This window comes from Fusarium flagelliforme, assembly GCF_020744385.1.
Source record: "Fusarium flagelliforme strain FIESC 12 MPI-CAGE-AA-0113 chromosome Unknown B0J16scaffold_2, whole genome shotgun sequence".
NCBI lineage: Eukaryota > Fungi > Ascomycota > Sordariomycetes > Hypocreales > Nectriaceae > Fusarium > Fusarium flagelliforme.
In genome coordinates, this window is record NW_025763504.1 from 3,031,188 (window position 1) to 3,045,330 (window position 14,143).

Sequence of the window (14,143 nt, forward strand, 5' to 3'; positions counted from 1 at the left end):
AGTGCAGATGGGGCTAAGCTAGGCAAGGTAAACGCAATGCTTGAGGGAAAGGTCATGGATGTGACCTGCGGAGGCTAGGAATCAACCACCTTGGCCGTTATGCCAGATCCTCGACTGTCTCAAAGCCTCCTGCAAGGGTGACGGCAGCGTCAACTGGTGGGGAGGAGACATCATGGGTTCGGGAAATGGTGGAGAAGCTTGATCTAAGTTGTTTCTGTGTGCCAGGTGCTAACCCATCCGCAGGAAGCATGACTGAAGACTGAAAGAAAGACTTCATCATCTGCTACACAAACAAGATCTTTGCTCCTTCACCATTTACCCACACACATCCCGAAGTCTTCAGAGCCCTGCCGCGATGCAAGGTGCTAATAGACAGACACCGTACATCGGTGGTAGAAGGCACTATGGCAAGCCAGGGTACACCCCTCTTCGACGAGACGTCGCAGACCATTCGTGAACAAAAGACCTGGGGCAAGGAGGCTTGAGAGCAGGAATCAGAAGTAAGGAGAGAAGGCATACTAGCCTCAAATGGACATCTCTCTTGGAAGCATGCCCCGGCTCAGCTGGAGCGCACCGAAAAAAGAAAAAGGAACAATTTGGGAGCCCAAGCAAAAATAACAAAAAAAGAACGGTTTGTAAACGTGCCTGAATAATATGGATGTGTGCGTAATGCGCGTGCGGTAGTCTATCGGGAGGCCTAGGGGGGTGTCGTTAGCCATTTAAGCCAGTGATTGGTTGTCTTTCGAAAAGGAAATCAATAGTGGTGTGCAGGGGTGTCGGTAGTGCGCAGTGCACGGCGCAGGCGGCATCAGCTGGATATCCAGGGCAAGCCAAGATCGTTCCAAGGGCTGAGGAGCTCTACCCAGTAACAGTTATGGAACTCAAGGGAGCAAAGGCCTAAGTGAGGGTCCAGTCCAAGAAAGGTCGCGGTTCTAACCGTACTGGGTCCGCTCCCGTCTTCCCGTCTCCATTTGTTTTCTCTTTTGAAAGCTCCTCTAATAAGGGCGGCTAGGGTGCCTTGCTTGTCCTGTGCAGTAGCACAGGCCAGATCAGAGTCCTAACTCTTCTCCGACTTGTGCGAAGAATATTCTGTCCGCACCGGGCCAAGGTGTATATGCAGATGGATGCAGAAGGAGATCAGAACAAGTCGTACTCACCTCCAGAAGCAAGTCCGAAAAAGAGATCTTCGGGTACCGAACCACCGAAATTCCAGATCACCGTAGAACGAGATTGCGATGGAGCTCGACGTGCAGATTGGTCTCCAACAGCAATGTCCCGGTGATCAGTCTGCCGAAAGAGTAACTTCTCTGTATCGAACAACCACCACGTACATTAATCGACCGTATTCGCGTCAACGACCCAACTTTGTAGGCCACCACTTCGGTCGCTTCGCCAAGGTGAAAATGCCCCAACAAGCCTGAACAGGCTTGTAATCGTCAGCAAATCTGTACCAAGCAAGATACTGGCGCCTCGGGAGTGCTGAAGTTCCGTGTCGCTGAACAAGGGTTAAGCCTAATTAAAATATGATCCCTGTCTGCTGTCGTAGGATGATCAATGATCGCCTCCGGCACTCTTCTGAGTCAAATCTGTCAACTCCATGTCAATTAGTTCATCTCCTTTTTTTTTTTTTTTTTTTTTCCTTTTTCTGGCCGCAACTGCAAGTAGCTTTTGGCCGCCTCCGGGGATTCTTCCGTGTTATGACAATAATGACATTTAAAGCTTCACAAATCTCTCATAACCGACTCAACGCCTAGCAGCGTTTTTGAGCAATTTTTCCTCGTTCGGGAAAAGGTACGGAGGAACGACCGGGAAGAACAAGAAAAGCAAGGGCGAGTGAGGCACATAGGTTGCAGATGATTATTGAAGTTTCTCACACTGGCGTCACCCTCGCAGTCGACAAGTTTGGCTGCACATCAAGACGCCACTCCCGTCGACTCTCGGGCGACAGAATGGATTGGGACCGAGCAGTGCTCTCCATTACGCCGTGCGGATTGAGTTGGAGGGAGAGATAAAAAACCAGAGAATGACAACAACGGACAAGCACTAAGAATGAGGTTATAATAAGCATACCTTGATTTGGCAGATTCTGGTAGCTCCAAGTCTGAGTCTGGGATGCTTGAGTCTGAGTTGCCTTGTCTCGGTATGCACTGACACAAGCGATGAGTCCTCACACGGCTGGGTTCGATGCGAGGGCGAGAGTCGTAAGTATAGGCTGTACTTGGATGAAAATGGTTGTGTCAGAACTCTTCGTCAAGTTGTTTCTTTGCTCGGATCGAAGAATATTCATTGATACTCAGGCGGGAGTGTCACTTAACTTATATGATCTTGTCGCTTTCAAACAAGAGGCATTGACTTTGTGTTCCCATCATAGCAATTTGCATATAAGAATGCGATTGCATGGCCGACCGTAGCTATCGTCAAGCATCGCGCAGCGATACAGACAGGGATGTTCTGTACGAGCCATGTACTCAGCATCCAGCTCAACATCTGATAAGAAGTCGGAGTGGCTTGCGAGCCATTTCATGGCTCTACCCGAGCCGTCATAGGGGGACTCAGTACGTAGAATAACGGTTCCCAGTGGTGAAGAACATACATGTACAGTACAGTATGTATTGTCTTCCAACCGCTTGGTACGCCAGTAGCTAGGGGGTGGGTCGCGATGATGATGATACTTCTAGGGTTCGGTTCAACAGAACATTTGAGAGAACGCCACCTCGGCTCTTGAAGGGCTCCCAGACATTCAACGGGAAAGCCAAGGGAATATCGTACTGCATATCGTGCCAGATGTTTATCACAACTCACAGTACGAGCCTTCTGGGCAAAGGACGAGTCGGCTTTGTGAAAAGGTGCGGACATGCGATCTGCACAGGGGACCAGGATCCTCCCTCCAGGGGTGTACCAGAAGCTGTAGGGGTCGCCCATGCTTGTAGCGTTTGGGCCTGCTGATCAACCGAGTGACCAAGCAAGACTGGGTTCTGAGATCCTGCAGTTGCTATTGGGATACTAGCGAAAAAGATGGCGCGCGGGCCGCTCGCAAGGGAGCCGCCCTACAGCGCAAAGTTTCTGGTGAGCCTGTACTAATCCAAAGATTGGATCATGGAGGCCAGTTAAACATTTGATGGAGGGCTTTTGGAAGTTGTCGCAACCCTTTCGAGGAAGCGAAGTTTGATATTGATTAGCGCATTATTCCCTGCATAACCTCCCCACCACCCACTCAAGGCCGAATCTCGTCGGTTAAGGAAGAAATTCGAGATTGAATGTGTATATCTTGGTGCAACGCAATGATGGGTTCTCATAATAGAAGTTTCGACGATATTCCCAGAGAATGCTCACTGCACTCAGTCTCAATATGATAGCAAATTCATGTGGCAAAAGTCCGTCAGGGTGGTTCTAGATGCCTTGATCCAAACCTCTGGCTTGGGTTTTGACGAGATGAGGCGGTTACCCGAAGCGAAACCAGGAAGTAATATGTTCAACTCGACACTCGTGGAGTCGAAACACATATCGTTCTCCTACCCCGCCTTGTTCTCGCTGGCTCATATACCGCAGTGGTTGGTTGAGAGACCTCGAGGTACCAAGCAACCCGTCCGGGGTGGGCGAGTTCACAAGTCTATGTGTACTGTCGCCCATTGTTTCGCTTGAGAGTTGTTGCACAGTAGCCTGTGAGACATCTTCAGCGACGGTTCACAGATTCACTTGTCTCTACCCGCAACCAAAGTTGCACATTCTCCATTTCCAGTATGCAAATTGAGGTTTCTTATGTCAGGTGTCCACCATCCCTCTTTTAAAACATGTTCAACGGGATCAACTTCAAGTGTTGAGGTTTGTATGTGGTGCGCACTTGAGACCATCCCGACAACCAGGGTTAGACAGCGAGAGTCTGTTCCAGGGACTCGACACGTGCATGTTTCAGTGAGTGTCTTGACGTATCCGTACAGGCCAATTGAATTCACTTGGCAGCATCAAATAAATTTTACAGAACGTTGAATCAACGAAATGCTGGTTGGTGCCCGTGTTTGTTGTCAAAAAATTGATCGTTATGGTCAAGATTTTGGGTGGCAATGCCATGTAATAGACCTGCAACAACAGACCAGGATCTGGTTGATGCAGAGGTCTGTTGAGTATCAGCTGGTAATGATAGAAGAATATGAAACAGCCAAGCGATGGCTGGCTAAGCACATGGCTTCTGTGGCTATGCTTGGACCCAATTGAAGGCTTGTATGCGAGCAGCGAAGAATATTATGTTGTGCATCTGGTCAGGGGTATTAAAAGCTCATCCTTTCTACCTGAGCGCATGCAAATTGCAAGTTCCATGGGAACGGTATTGCACGATGCTTGTATAACTGCTATGGTTTGTCGCAGTTGTTCGGTTCAGGCCGAAAGAAAATCCAACCCCACGTAAAAACCTGGGCAAGTAAGCTGAGACAGGCGCACAGGGGGACAGCTTATGTGATATCCTGTTACTGGTAAGTTTAAAATCTTGTCAACATGTTTGAGCTTCTTACCCAAGAGAAGAAAAAAAAAGCAAAGATTTAGTGTACTGCGAGCTGAGTCGCCGTACCTCGGCGTAACATGAAAGGTATTCGGAGAGTAACAAAAGCCTCACCTTTCCCGCTATCGTAATCTTGAGGCAATGGATTGAGGAAGCGTGCATTGCAGGCGGAAAACAAGCGAGCGAGGGCTGGCGCCGATGAGGTTGTTGGTTTTCTGAGATCATGCAGGCCGTGTTGCACAAGCATCGCACATCGCACATTATAGATCTGGCACTTTCCCTAACGTCGTCTTTTCTTGTCCTATCGCACGGCATCCCTCGTTATGGACAGCGTGGTGCGGTTGCACAAAGCTGCGCCTCTGAAGAAGTGCGTGCTTGTGTTGGTGAAGCTGCCAATGAGACGTCATTGTTCGCGTATTACCAGCGTTGCAGGCTGATGCTTGGTGCAGAAGCTAATGGCAATCTTTATTCTGGTCAACAAGGATGAACTTGAGTTATACGACACTTGGTCCGTACAGTCATTGTCGTCAATGGCAGTGAAAAGGTCGAATTAACGAGCCTTTGCTGAAGGTCTGAAGTTCGCTAATAGGCCTGTTTGGGGACGCGTTTGCGACTGTTTATTCGTGGTTGGTGCATAATCTGGCAACATCAAGAATTCGACGTTTACATGGGTGATGTTCAGGCGCGTTTATCAGGTCCGAGTACATGTGTTTGTTGTTGTAAATGGATAATTGGAAGCAAACATATTTCTCTAATCTGATGTCGTTGGCAGAGTATACCTACGGTTGAGGCAAGAGAGGCTGCCCCACTTTCAATCCGTTTGCGTTCGGCGGTTCCTTCTCTCTCAGTTTGGTACATGTCAATTGGAAGGGAAGGTACGTGGAGAAAGAAGTACTCCTTCCACTCATCAACTTCTCTATCATTGTTGCAAGCATTGGATTTTTACATTCGTTTCAAGATAAATATCGCTCAATGCGATATTCTATCACGACCAAATACTCGAGCTGCTGCGATACCTTTCACAAATGCAACCGCTAACGTTTATACACCTGATTAGTGGAGGAAACAACTCGTGCCCAAAAATACGATGCAGTGTAAGTCGATGGTACTGCGCGGTTCTTCACGAAGCTGACCTAAGTTATATATAAAGTTGGGGAATCAATTTACAATGTTCGTCATAGAAATAACCACTTCCAATTGAGGGTCTTGCCGCGAAGCAACTCATAACAGACCACCTCATGTATTCTTCCCATGGATGCTACCCTGAACCTCTGGCTCGAGTCCTCGCTGCGTTACCTTTACTGCCTACGCGTTTGTGAGAGGGGATACTGCCCCAATATTGGCCTTGCACTGCAGTAATGGCGAATGACAACGGTGGTGAAACCAAAGGCTAGTATTTTGGAGTTTCAACACGATTCGGTATTCGACCTGCAACAGCCCCAGTCCTGTCCTGACCCCGCCAAGAAACAACGACAAGGTTCGGCCCCCCGACTTCTCCTCATCGGTGAGCTTCTAACCCGCAATTTAGTCGGCGAGGGAAAAAGAAAAGAGAAAAATGACAACCCAGGAATCATTAAAGAAGCGATTGGGTATGTACCTATCTGTGATCCGCCGGTCGGCCATGCCGGTCCTTGTTGATTGGTTGTACATGCACTATACATGTAGCATCCCGTGGAGGGGCGATGGATGATTTTCAAGATCCAGATCCTAGCTCTACATCCTGTATCCGCCCGCATTGGAGCAGAAACTCGCTACTCTGTACTACGATGCAGAATGCACACCCCTTCTACAGGGTACGGTAACGCAGCAGTGCTTCTTCACGTCGTACTATATCGTACAACAAGTGAAAAGAAGCGTTTTTCAATATGATGAGATGGAGATGTGTTACACAAGCTCGAAGGGGAGTGCTTCCAGTTCGGCGATGACCACTCAATCTTTTGTTATTGTGGCCTTCGCGCTCCAATCGCTAAATCGAAAGCTATTCCTCACTACTCCCTTACCGACGATGGGAGGGAATTCATCGCGCACTTGCATCTACGGAGAACGGGCAAATGGGACTCAAGAACGGATCGGTACAATGTCTCCTTGCAGCCGCTAACAAGGAATGAGTTGCGCAACCACAGACCTGGGACCGCCTATTGCACTTCAGGCACTGTCCCAACTTTACAGTCATCCGGATCGCGACCCCTGGTTCGTCGGATATGCAGCCTCCCGCTTCGAACTGGCTGATAAAATAAACAAGACTGACGATAAAGCATCATTCTCAAGTCAGGGCCTCGGGGAGCCGGACAATGAGGCAGCAATGATCATCCTCAGCTGGCTCGATAGTCCCGGCTTGACAAGCGCATGTGTATGGCTAAGCCTATCCCTGTTGGACTAGCGACATGCTGGGCTTCAAGCCGCGTTCATGATCCAATAGCATTTAAGCCCAATGATACTTCTATGAACCACCAAAACGTCCATTATCGCGTGGCTATATGGATCGCCGGGACCAGCAACTTGTCATTCTGATATGTCGAAATTATCAACATATAGCAACCGTATTAAGGTGGATATTCCACAGCGGGTTTTGAGTGAGGCTGATGGCAAGGGTTTTCCTCGCACACCGTAACAACGCAGAAAAAAAGCAAATAAGATTTGATTCCAAGTGTCGTGCATTTGCTTCTGCACATTCAAAACAGGGACGTCTCCAAATGACGTATTGATGGTCCCGAATTTGGAGAAAGACATGATCTGAAACTGTATCCGAAGTCTGGACGAGACAAGTATCAGAAACACTTTACCTTTGCTCCTCGGCAATCTTGAAGATCACTCGGTCTACCTCATGATAAGGATGAAATTATTAACAAGTTTAGTGGAGAAAGACGACCTCTGAATGTGTCGAGGACTGGAGAAAAGACCGTGAATCGAGAATGGAATATGATTCGATGGCAGTTTTCAACCTATATGCTAAGTTATGACAGGGCTCACGTCTATCATAACTGCATGTGCAACTCAAACATGGCTGAATGACCTGTTGATCAAGTCATTCGATTTCTGTGCCTTTGAAGATACTCTAGGGGCAGGTTTAACCAAATCGCCATGACATCTCCAGTTCGCACCGCCTTGATATTTTCAAAAATGTTGCGGTTGTATATTGGGTCGTCAATATGCATTGCCACGGGATATGACACGCAGATGATATTCCAGAATCTGTAGGGCTAGCTGCTCGCCAGATCTACAGTCTCCTGCAATACTCAGCTGTTTATAAAGACAAGTACAGCTGATGATTGGGTCACGGTTGTAAGTCCAGCAGTCTAGTCCACTTGATCAGGGTCGATCCTCAGCCTTGGAACCTTTGTAAGGCTCCAATAGCACTGAACGACCAAACGCGGATACGGATACTGTGCTTACAGATAAACGAACAGTCCAAGCTCGAAAGGATAGGCATCGGTCCTATCTGAGACTGGAAAATACGAATCATGTTCCGGCATGGCACCTCCAGACCGACATTACACACGAGTCAACACCTATATGCGTACTCCGTACAATTTAATTCATATATTTTCGGAAACTGGACTGAAAGTCAACTCCAAAAGGCGGGCGGCCTGAGCGCGCTCATCGAAAAAGCAAAGTTGGTTGTTCTCTGGACATTGCGAAATAAAAAGCAAATATGCAACCAATAGACGTCCCTTGGGTAAAGTTATGGTCTGCATACTGTACTTACAAGGAACAGTCATGGATATTGCCGGATGGAGGGCGTGGGGGGAAGGACTACGCCGATCCCTCTCCCTTTGGAGTAGTGGAGGGGATTTAAGCCCTGCTGTTGTCTCTTTTGTTTTAGCAGCGAACAATGGCTGCCCAAAAATACATCACATTTTAGCTCTTATTGGGTGGTCAACTCCCACCGGACGCTACGCGCTTTGACGCAGAACAAGGCTGGGCTCAGGTGAGGCGCCATCTTTTTTCTCTCTCTCCCAGACTAAGCCATGTGGTCTGGGTCTATCCCGTGGACGGGACGATGATCCTCTTTGGGGGTATTTCTGTTTTAAGCCGACTGCATATCCATCCCCTCATCCATGCTGCGCATCGAAAAAAATAGGTGAAAGTTACGGGTATAACTAGTGTCCACGGGGATCAAGGGAAATGAGGCCGAGAGGATCTTGGCAGAGACTAATGCTCCGTTTCCCCTTTTGTCTGGACTTTGTCTTGCCTTGTGAGCATCAGCATCTACTCCCAAAGTGAGACACGGGAGTGTCAACCGGGGTTCTTATTCTCTACTAAGTTTTAAGTCGAGATCGGGCCAGGACTTGACTTGCTCTAATTAACAAGACTGGCAATGATCTAGACTAGTGAATGGTCAAGTCTGACGGCCAACTGTGATGCTTACAGTACAACGCATTCTTACTGCCATAATGATATACCCAATATCACATCCCTATCCTAGATCATCATGTACTGTAACTCTGAATCGTCTGTATTATTACTACTGCACGCATGGGCCCTTGGAATGCAATGCTCGATCTGCCCTGATCTGCAAAAATGAGGCTGCATCGTAAGACTTGCATCTCGTCTCATCTCGTCATGTCTACCTGCCTGCCGGGGCGGTGTTGGTTTGGCTACACTTCTCAATTAGGACATGGCCATTGCTTTATCAGGTCCCCAACTTTCGATCCCAGTTCCCTACCATGTACATCAGAGGCTCTTTTTCTCGCCTCCAGAATTAATCTACGTAAATCTAACCTCTTGTGAGACATAACGCGTTCGCGTACATGATTGGATATCCTTCTTCATATGCTGCATCCTACTGCTCACCGCCTCGCAATGGAGGGCATCCTGTTCGTTGATATGGCCTCACCTTAGCTACCCCAATTTGCATACGCACAATCACGGAATAGGGATGAAAAGAGGAGGAGTCGACATGCACATGTGTATTCCCATATTTTACAACAAGCGATGCTACTCCAGCCTTCCAGTTTCAGATAACATTGCATCTTCTACACAGACGTGGTTGCTCATGAGACTATCAGGATCTTCACCGCTCATATATGATGAGTCTCGAACGTAAGATCTGAAGCAGTGTGAAATGGTTGAGGCAAGACATCTGTAGAATGCAATGCAAGTGTTACAGATCTGTCTGTCGCTTATTCGTCTATCGGGATGCTATGTTGAGGCTCTTTGGCGGTGAGGTCTGTGCTGTTACGGTCAAGTCGTTGAATGTATTTGTTGTTTGATACTGCAGTTTAGGTCACTTGATATCTTGTGAAGACGAATGCGGCGAGATGCTTCGACGCATGTACCCTGTGAAGTCGTCTTGACTTTGCCGTAAGGGAGCCGTAGTCGCTTGACACGGGGCATCAGTTGTATGGCAAGTGCTTCTCTGTTCCTGTGTGCTATCTGGACTACAGAAATGAGCGACTAAAGTTTTGATCATACTATGGGAGAGCTCACATGTGGTCGTGGACTTGGTGCGGTACGACTTCAGGTGTTTTTGTAGCTCGCGATCAGTCGAGAATCGTGAGCGACAGGAGATAGAGTCCTTAGTTAGCACATTTAACCTATGCCAACTGAATTGACTTATAAAAGAAGTCCAAAGTTCGAGTGCTGATGATGGTGAACCTGTTCCAATTCTCCTTGGCGCCCCTTTATGGCCTCTTGTTCAGGGCGCCTTTGGATCTCTTGATACACATGAACAACTATCCTGCACACAGCGTAGTCAACTCCAAGCTTCATTTAAACACCCAAGTATTACGGGAATGTCATTATTACTGGTTCGGGGCATTAGACGTCTTCGTGCGCTGCTCAAGCGCAAAGACACAGAAGGAAGGGGCCGAGTGATATGGCATAGGGTAGGCTTGATCGGTCTCATCAACAGAAGACATGTGGCGTGTTCCTTTCATAGGGACCTGAAGTAACCAAGAGGAGCAAGCTGGCATGATGATTTGAACGAGTAAGAGATGTCTCAATGTACATAGCATTGTTGTTACGCAGTGGTGGTGGTAGCATTTAGCATCGTTGGTGTGCCACTCCACGACGGAATAGGTCTACCAGAGGACACAGAACAGACAAAGACGGAGTATAAGCTAGAGTGACTCCGTAAATCTGTAGCATTTGTATCCTTTCCTCAAACTCTTAATCGTGTTTCAAAAGGGATCCCTAACATCTCAAGTGAAAGTGATTCCGTGGATAAAGAATACCTACTCAGAACGCTCATGCTTCGGCCGTATAACCAGCTACGTGCTTATGCATTGGGGTCAGATAAATATCATAGAAATAGAACATGATATTATAGCTTACGAATCTCTCTGATATCCTTTTGACTACGGAACAAGCGTGTAGATGGTCTTCAAGGGTTAGACGTACGGTATCGAGGCCCCTGAACAAAGTGACTGAAGAGTGAACTGGCGTAAAAGCGCTTCCCATCCTCACCATGATAACTTCAATTTCAACAAGCCAACTCCAGTTGACATGAGCTACCTCAACTATCCCCCAACTCCTACCATGCGGTACATCGGCATGTAAGGATGAGCAGCGACCTCGGAACGGCAGTCACATTCTCATGGACGACACCACCATCGCCTCGCGTATCCTGTTCAACTTCGACCCCTTTTGGAGAGGCGTAGATCGGCATACAGTGTGGCAAACATATGATTCACAGTTTGTCTCCTATTTTCGAACGGGGGATAAACCTGTCGAAAGGCGAAAGATACGCTTCTGCAAAAACAACCGGGACATATCCATCATTGTAGTATGGCTCCGTGGAGCACACCACGTCTACGAGGCTCGTGAACTAACCCGCAAGTCTACCAGAATACAGTAGAAGACATTGACCGGTAAGTGCGACTACTCCAGTATCACGAAGATGAACTACTCATTAGAAGCGAAGTAGGCTAGTGGGACTACGGAATCCTTACTATCACCAAGAGATGGGCCTGTAATGCAGCGAGTGACTTCCCCTCTGGATATTGACAACGAAGAGAAGCTGTACAGAGTAATGATTCCAAACCACACCCCTCCACTCGGGGAACAGGATGCTGTCGGAACTAACACCTAGCCGCTGGACAAGGAGAGGGGGAACTCACGCAGCATAGAAATGCTCTCAATCTACCTATCTTGATACTTGTGATCTGTGCGCATAGTCAGGACTTGATGATGCGATCTGACCTGCCGTCGGGTTGATCGTTGTAACTGAGATGTCAACCTCCGTTGCCTTGGGGCTCATGAGAAGGATCCCATAACGACCATGATGGCAAGTTGAATCTTCGCGAAATAGTTAGTTCGGAGCCAAGATTGTCAGAAATATATGAACTTGGCATCAACACAACAATCTGCAATCACGAGCTGGTACTGAGGAGGAGCTATCATGAGGGGACCATGTGCTAGAGTGTTTACTTAGAGAAGGGCATACGATGCTACTTGTAGGGCCTGAAACAATCGACGAGTATATACAGAAAGGCTAATCAAGATTGAGCTCGGTCTTTGGGTGACCTTTATCAAAATCCCAGGCTGCGCCTACTCTATAAACAGTAAGCTTCTGTGATGAAGCGGTTTGGGTCTAAACAATACGTGGCTCTGTAGTCATCGACAGCCCGTCAGGGGAGCAGAACGATATGAAGAACTACAGTGCCGATCTCAACTTCCTGTTATAACACATAGATCCCCTAAAAGTCTTAGTATCGAGGTTTCGCAACATTCGATGCGGTTGTCCACAGTACCTTCAAGTTCATAGATACAGTTGAAACACGAAGGGAGGGCTACAGGGTAATGGGTTTTCGTCGCCTGATGATTTACGTCAGAACACGTCAAGGAGCGAAGTTGATCTTGGGTATTTTTTCATTATGGCTATGGTACAGAGACTGGATTTCCAAGTCTATGGAGGTGGTAGAACAGTGGGAAGGAAAACATAGGTATACCAATCGCTTATACGCCTTCGTTTTCTTACCCAATCTTCACAAGAAAGGAACCTGTGTTATGACAGAGCTTCCGTCTTTTAACTTTCCCCTTTTCACCACGTCGTCTAGTATTTTAAGCTAGAAGATCCTCCATTAGCTCGAAGAGAGCTTAGATAATTTATTTGGGAGGGTTGGAGGCAACGAAGGCAACACCCTTCTCAATGTTCTTCTTGAGGTCGCTGAGACAGGCGTCAATGAGCTTCTCCTCGTTGGCGTCAACCTTGCCGATAGGGTGGATCTTCTCAACACCCTCGGGGCCGAGCTCGACCTGGGAGGAGAAGAACTCAATGCCCTGGTCCTTGTAGAGAGGAGACTCGACGAAAGCGGGCTCCTTGACACCCTTCTCGCCCTGGACGGCGCGGAGGACGGAGTCAGCCATGCGGGCACCAGCCATGGCCATGGAGAGAGTGGCAGAGCCAGCACCGTCCTTAGCCTTGACGACCTCGTCACCACCGAACTGGACACGCTTGACGAGCTCAGCGTCGGAGGAAAGGTCGGGGTGGTTAGACTGAGAGAAGAGAGGGACGATGGTGACACCGGAGTGGCCACCAACGACGGTGATGTTCTCGTCCTTGGGGTCGGTTCCCTTGATCTCGGAGACGAATCGGGAAGCACGGACAACGTCGAGGGTGGTGACACCGAAGAGGGTCTTGGGGTTGTAGACGCCCTCAGCCTTGAAAACCTCCTTGACGATAGGGACGGTGGAGTTGACGGGGTTGGAGATGATCAGGAGCTTGGCCTTGGGGGCAGCCTGAGCAGCGGCCTTGGCGAGGTCACGGACGATGGAGGCGTTGGTGTTGAAGAGATCGTCACGGGTCATACCGGGCTTGCGGGGAACACCAGCGGGGATGAGGACAACCTCAGCGCCGGAGAGAGCGTCCTTGAGACCGGCGGCGTTGGGCTCGTAACCCTTGACGGAGGACTTGGTGTTGACGTGAGAGATGTCAGCAGCAACACCTAGCAGAATTGTTAGCCGTTCGGTTCTGAACTGGTTGAGGTGGCATCATAGCTTGGTCGGGTTTCGGGATAGCTCGACCGAGGCTGTCGTTCCTCGATTCATCGCAAACGAGGCGTTCGCAAGCCAAGATACCCTTTCCAAACCATGAGGAGCGAATATTGTTACGTACCGGGTCCGCCACGGATATCGTAGAGAGCGAGCTCAGTGACGCGGGGGTTCATCTTGAGGAGAAGAGAGAGAGGCTGGCCGATACCACCAGCAGCACCGAGAACGGTGACCTTGGAAAGCTATACATGACAGTTAGTACATGTTTACAGAGAACTGAAGCTGAATTGGCGACCATGAAGTCGTTCTGGGACTTCATGATGGCCTCTCAACAACCGGGCCGGTCTCGATCGGTGAAGAGGAAAAAAAGATCAAGCGGCACAAAGCATTGCGCATTGCAAGAGGGGTATCAACTTACGTCCCGGGCGGTGGCGGAGAAAGCACGGCGCTGGATGCGAGAAGCGGCGAACATTTTTGCGATTGATAAAGTGTTCAATTGGTGAAAAGGGTAAAAAGGACGGGATGGGGGTGGAAGGAAGAAGAAGTTGGCGATGAGCACTTTAAATACGGGGAGGAATAACCGGAAGGAGGAGGACAGGATGGGGAAGCTCCATCCAACGCAAGGCAAGTCAACGCCGGGTTAGACTCTATCGAGTTTAGCGCATCGAGCTGACTGGCCAGCACGGAGGACACTCGGTATTTTGAAAGCACGGAGCA

General features: G+C 48.7%; 1 protein-coding gene across 1 annotated transcript; it reads right to left on the reverse strand.

The window, feature by feature from the left end:
- Positions 1-12,275: 12,275 nt before the first annotated feature.
- Positions 12,276-14,006, reverse strand: B0J16DRAFT_333625 (lactate/malate dehydrogenase). Its single transcript, XM_046126848.1, has 3 exons — positions 13,845-14,006; positions 13,551-13,668; positions 12,276-13,380 (listed from the first exon to the last, which is right to left on the reverse strand). Exons 1-3 carry the CDS (start codon positions 13,896-13,898, stop codon positions 12,542-12,544), a joined length of 1,011 nt encoding a protein of 336 aa, XP_045986621.1. The 5' UTR covers positions 13,899-14,006; the 3' UTR covers positions 12,276-12,541.
- Positions 14,007-14,143: the final 137 nt, after the last annotated feature.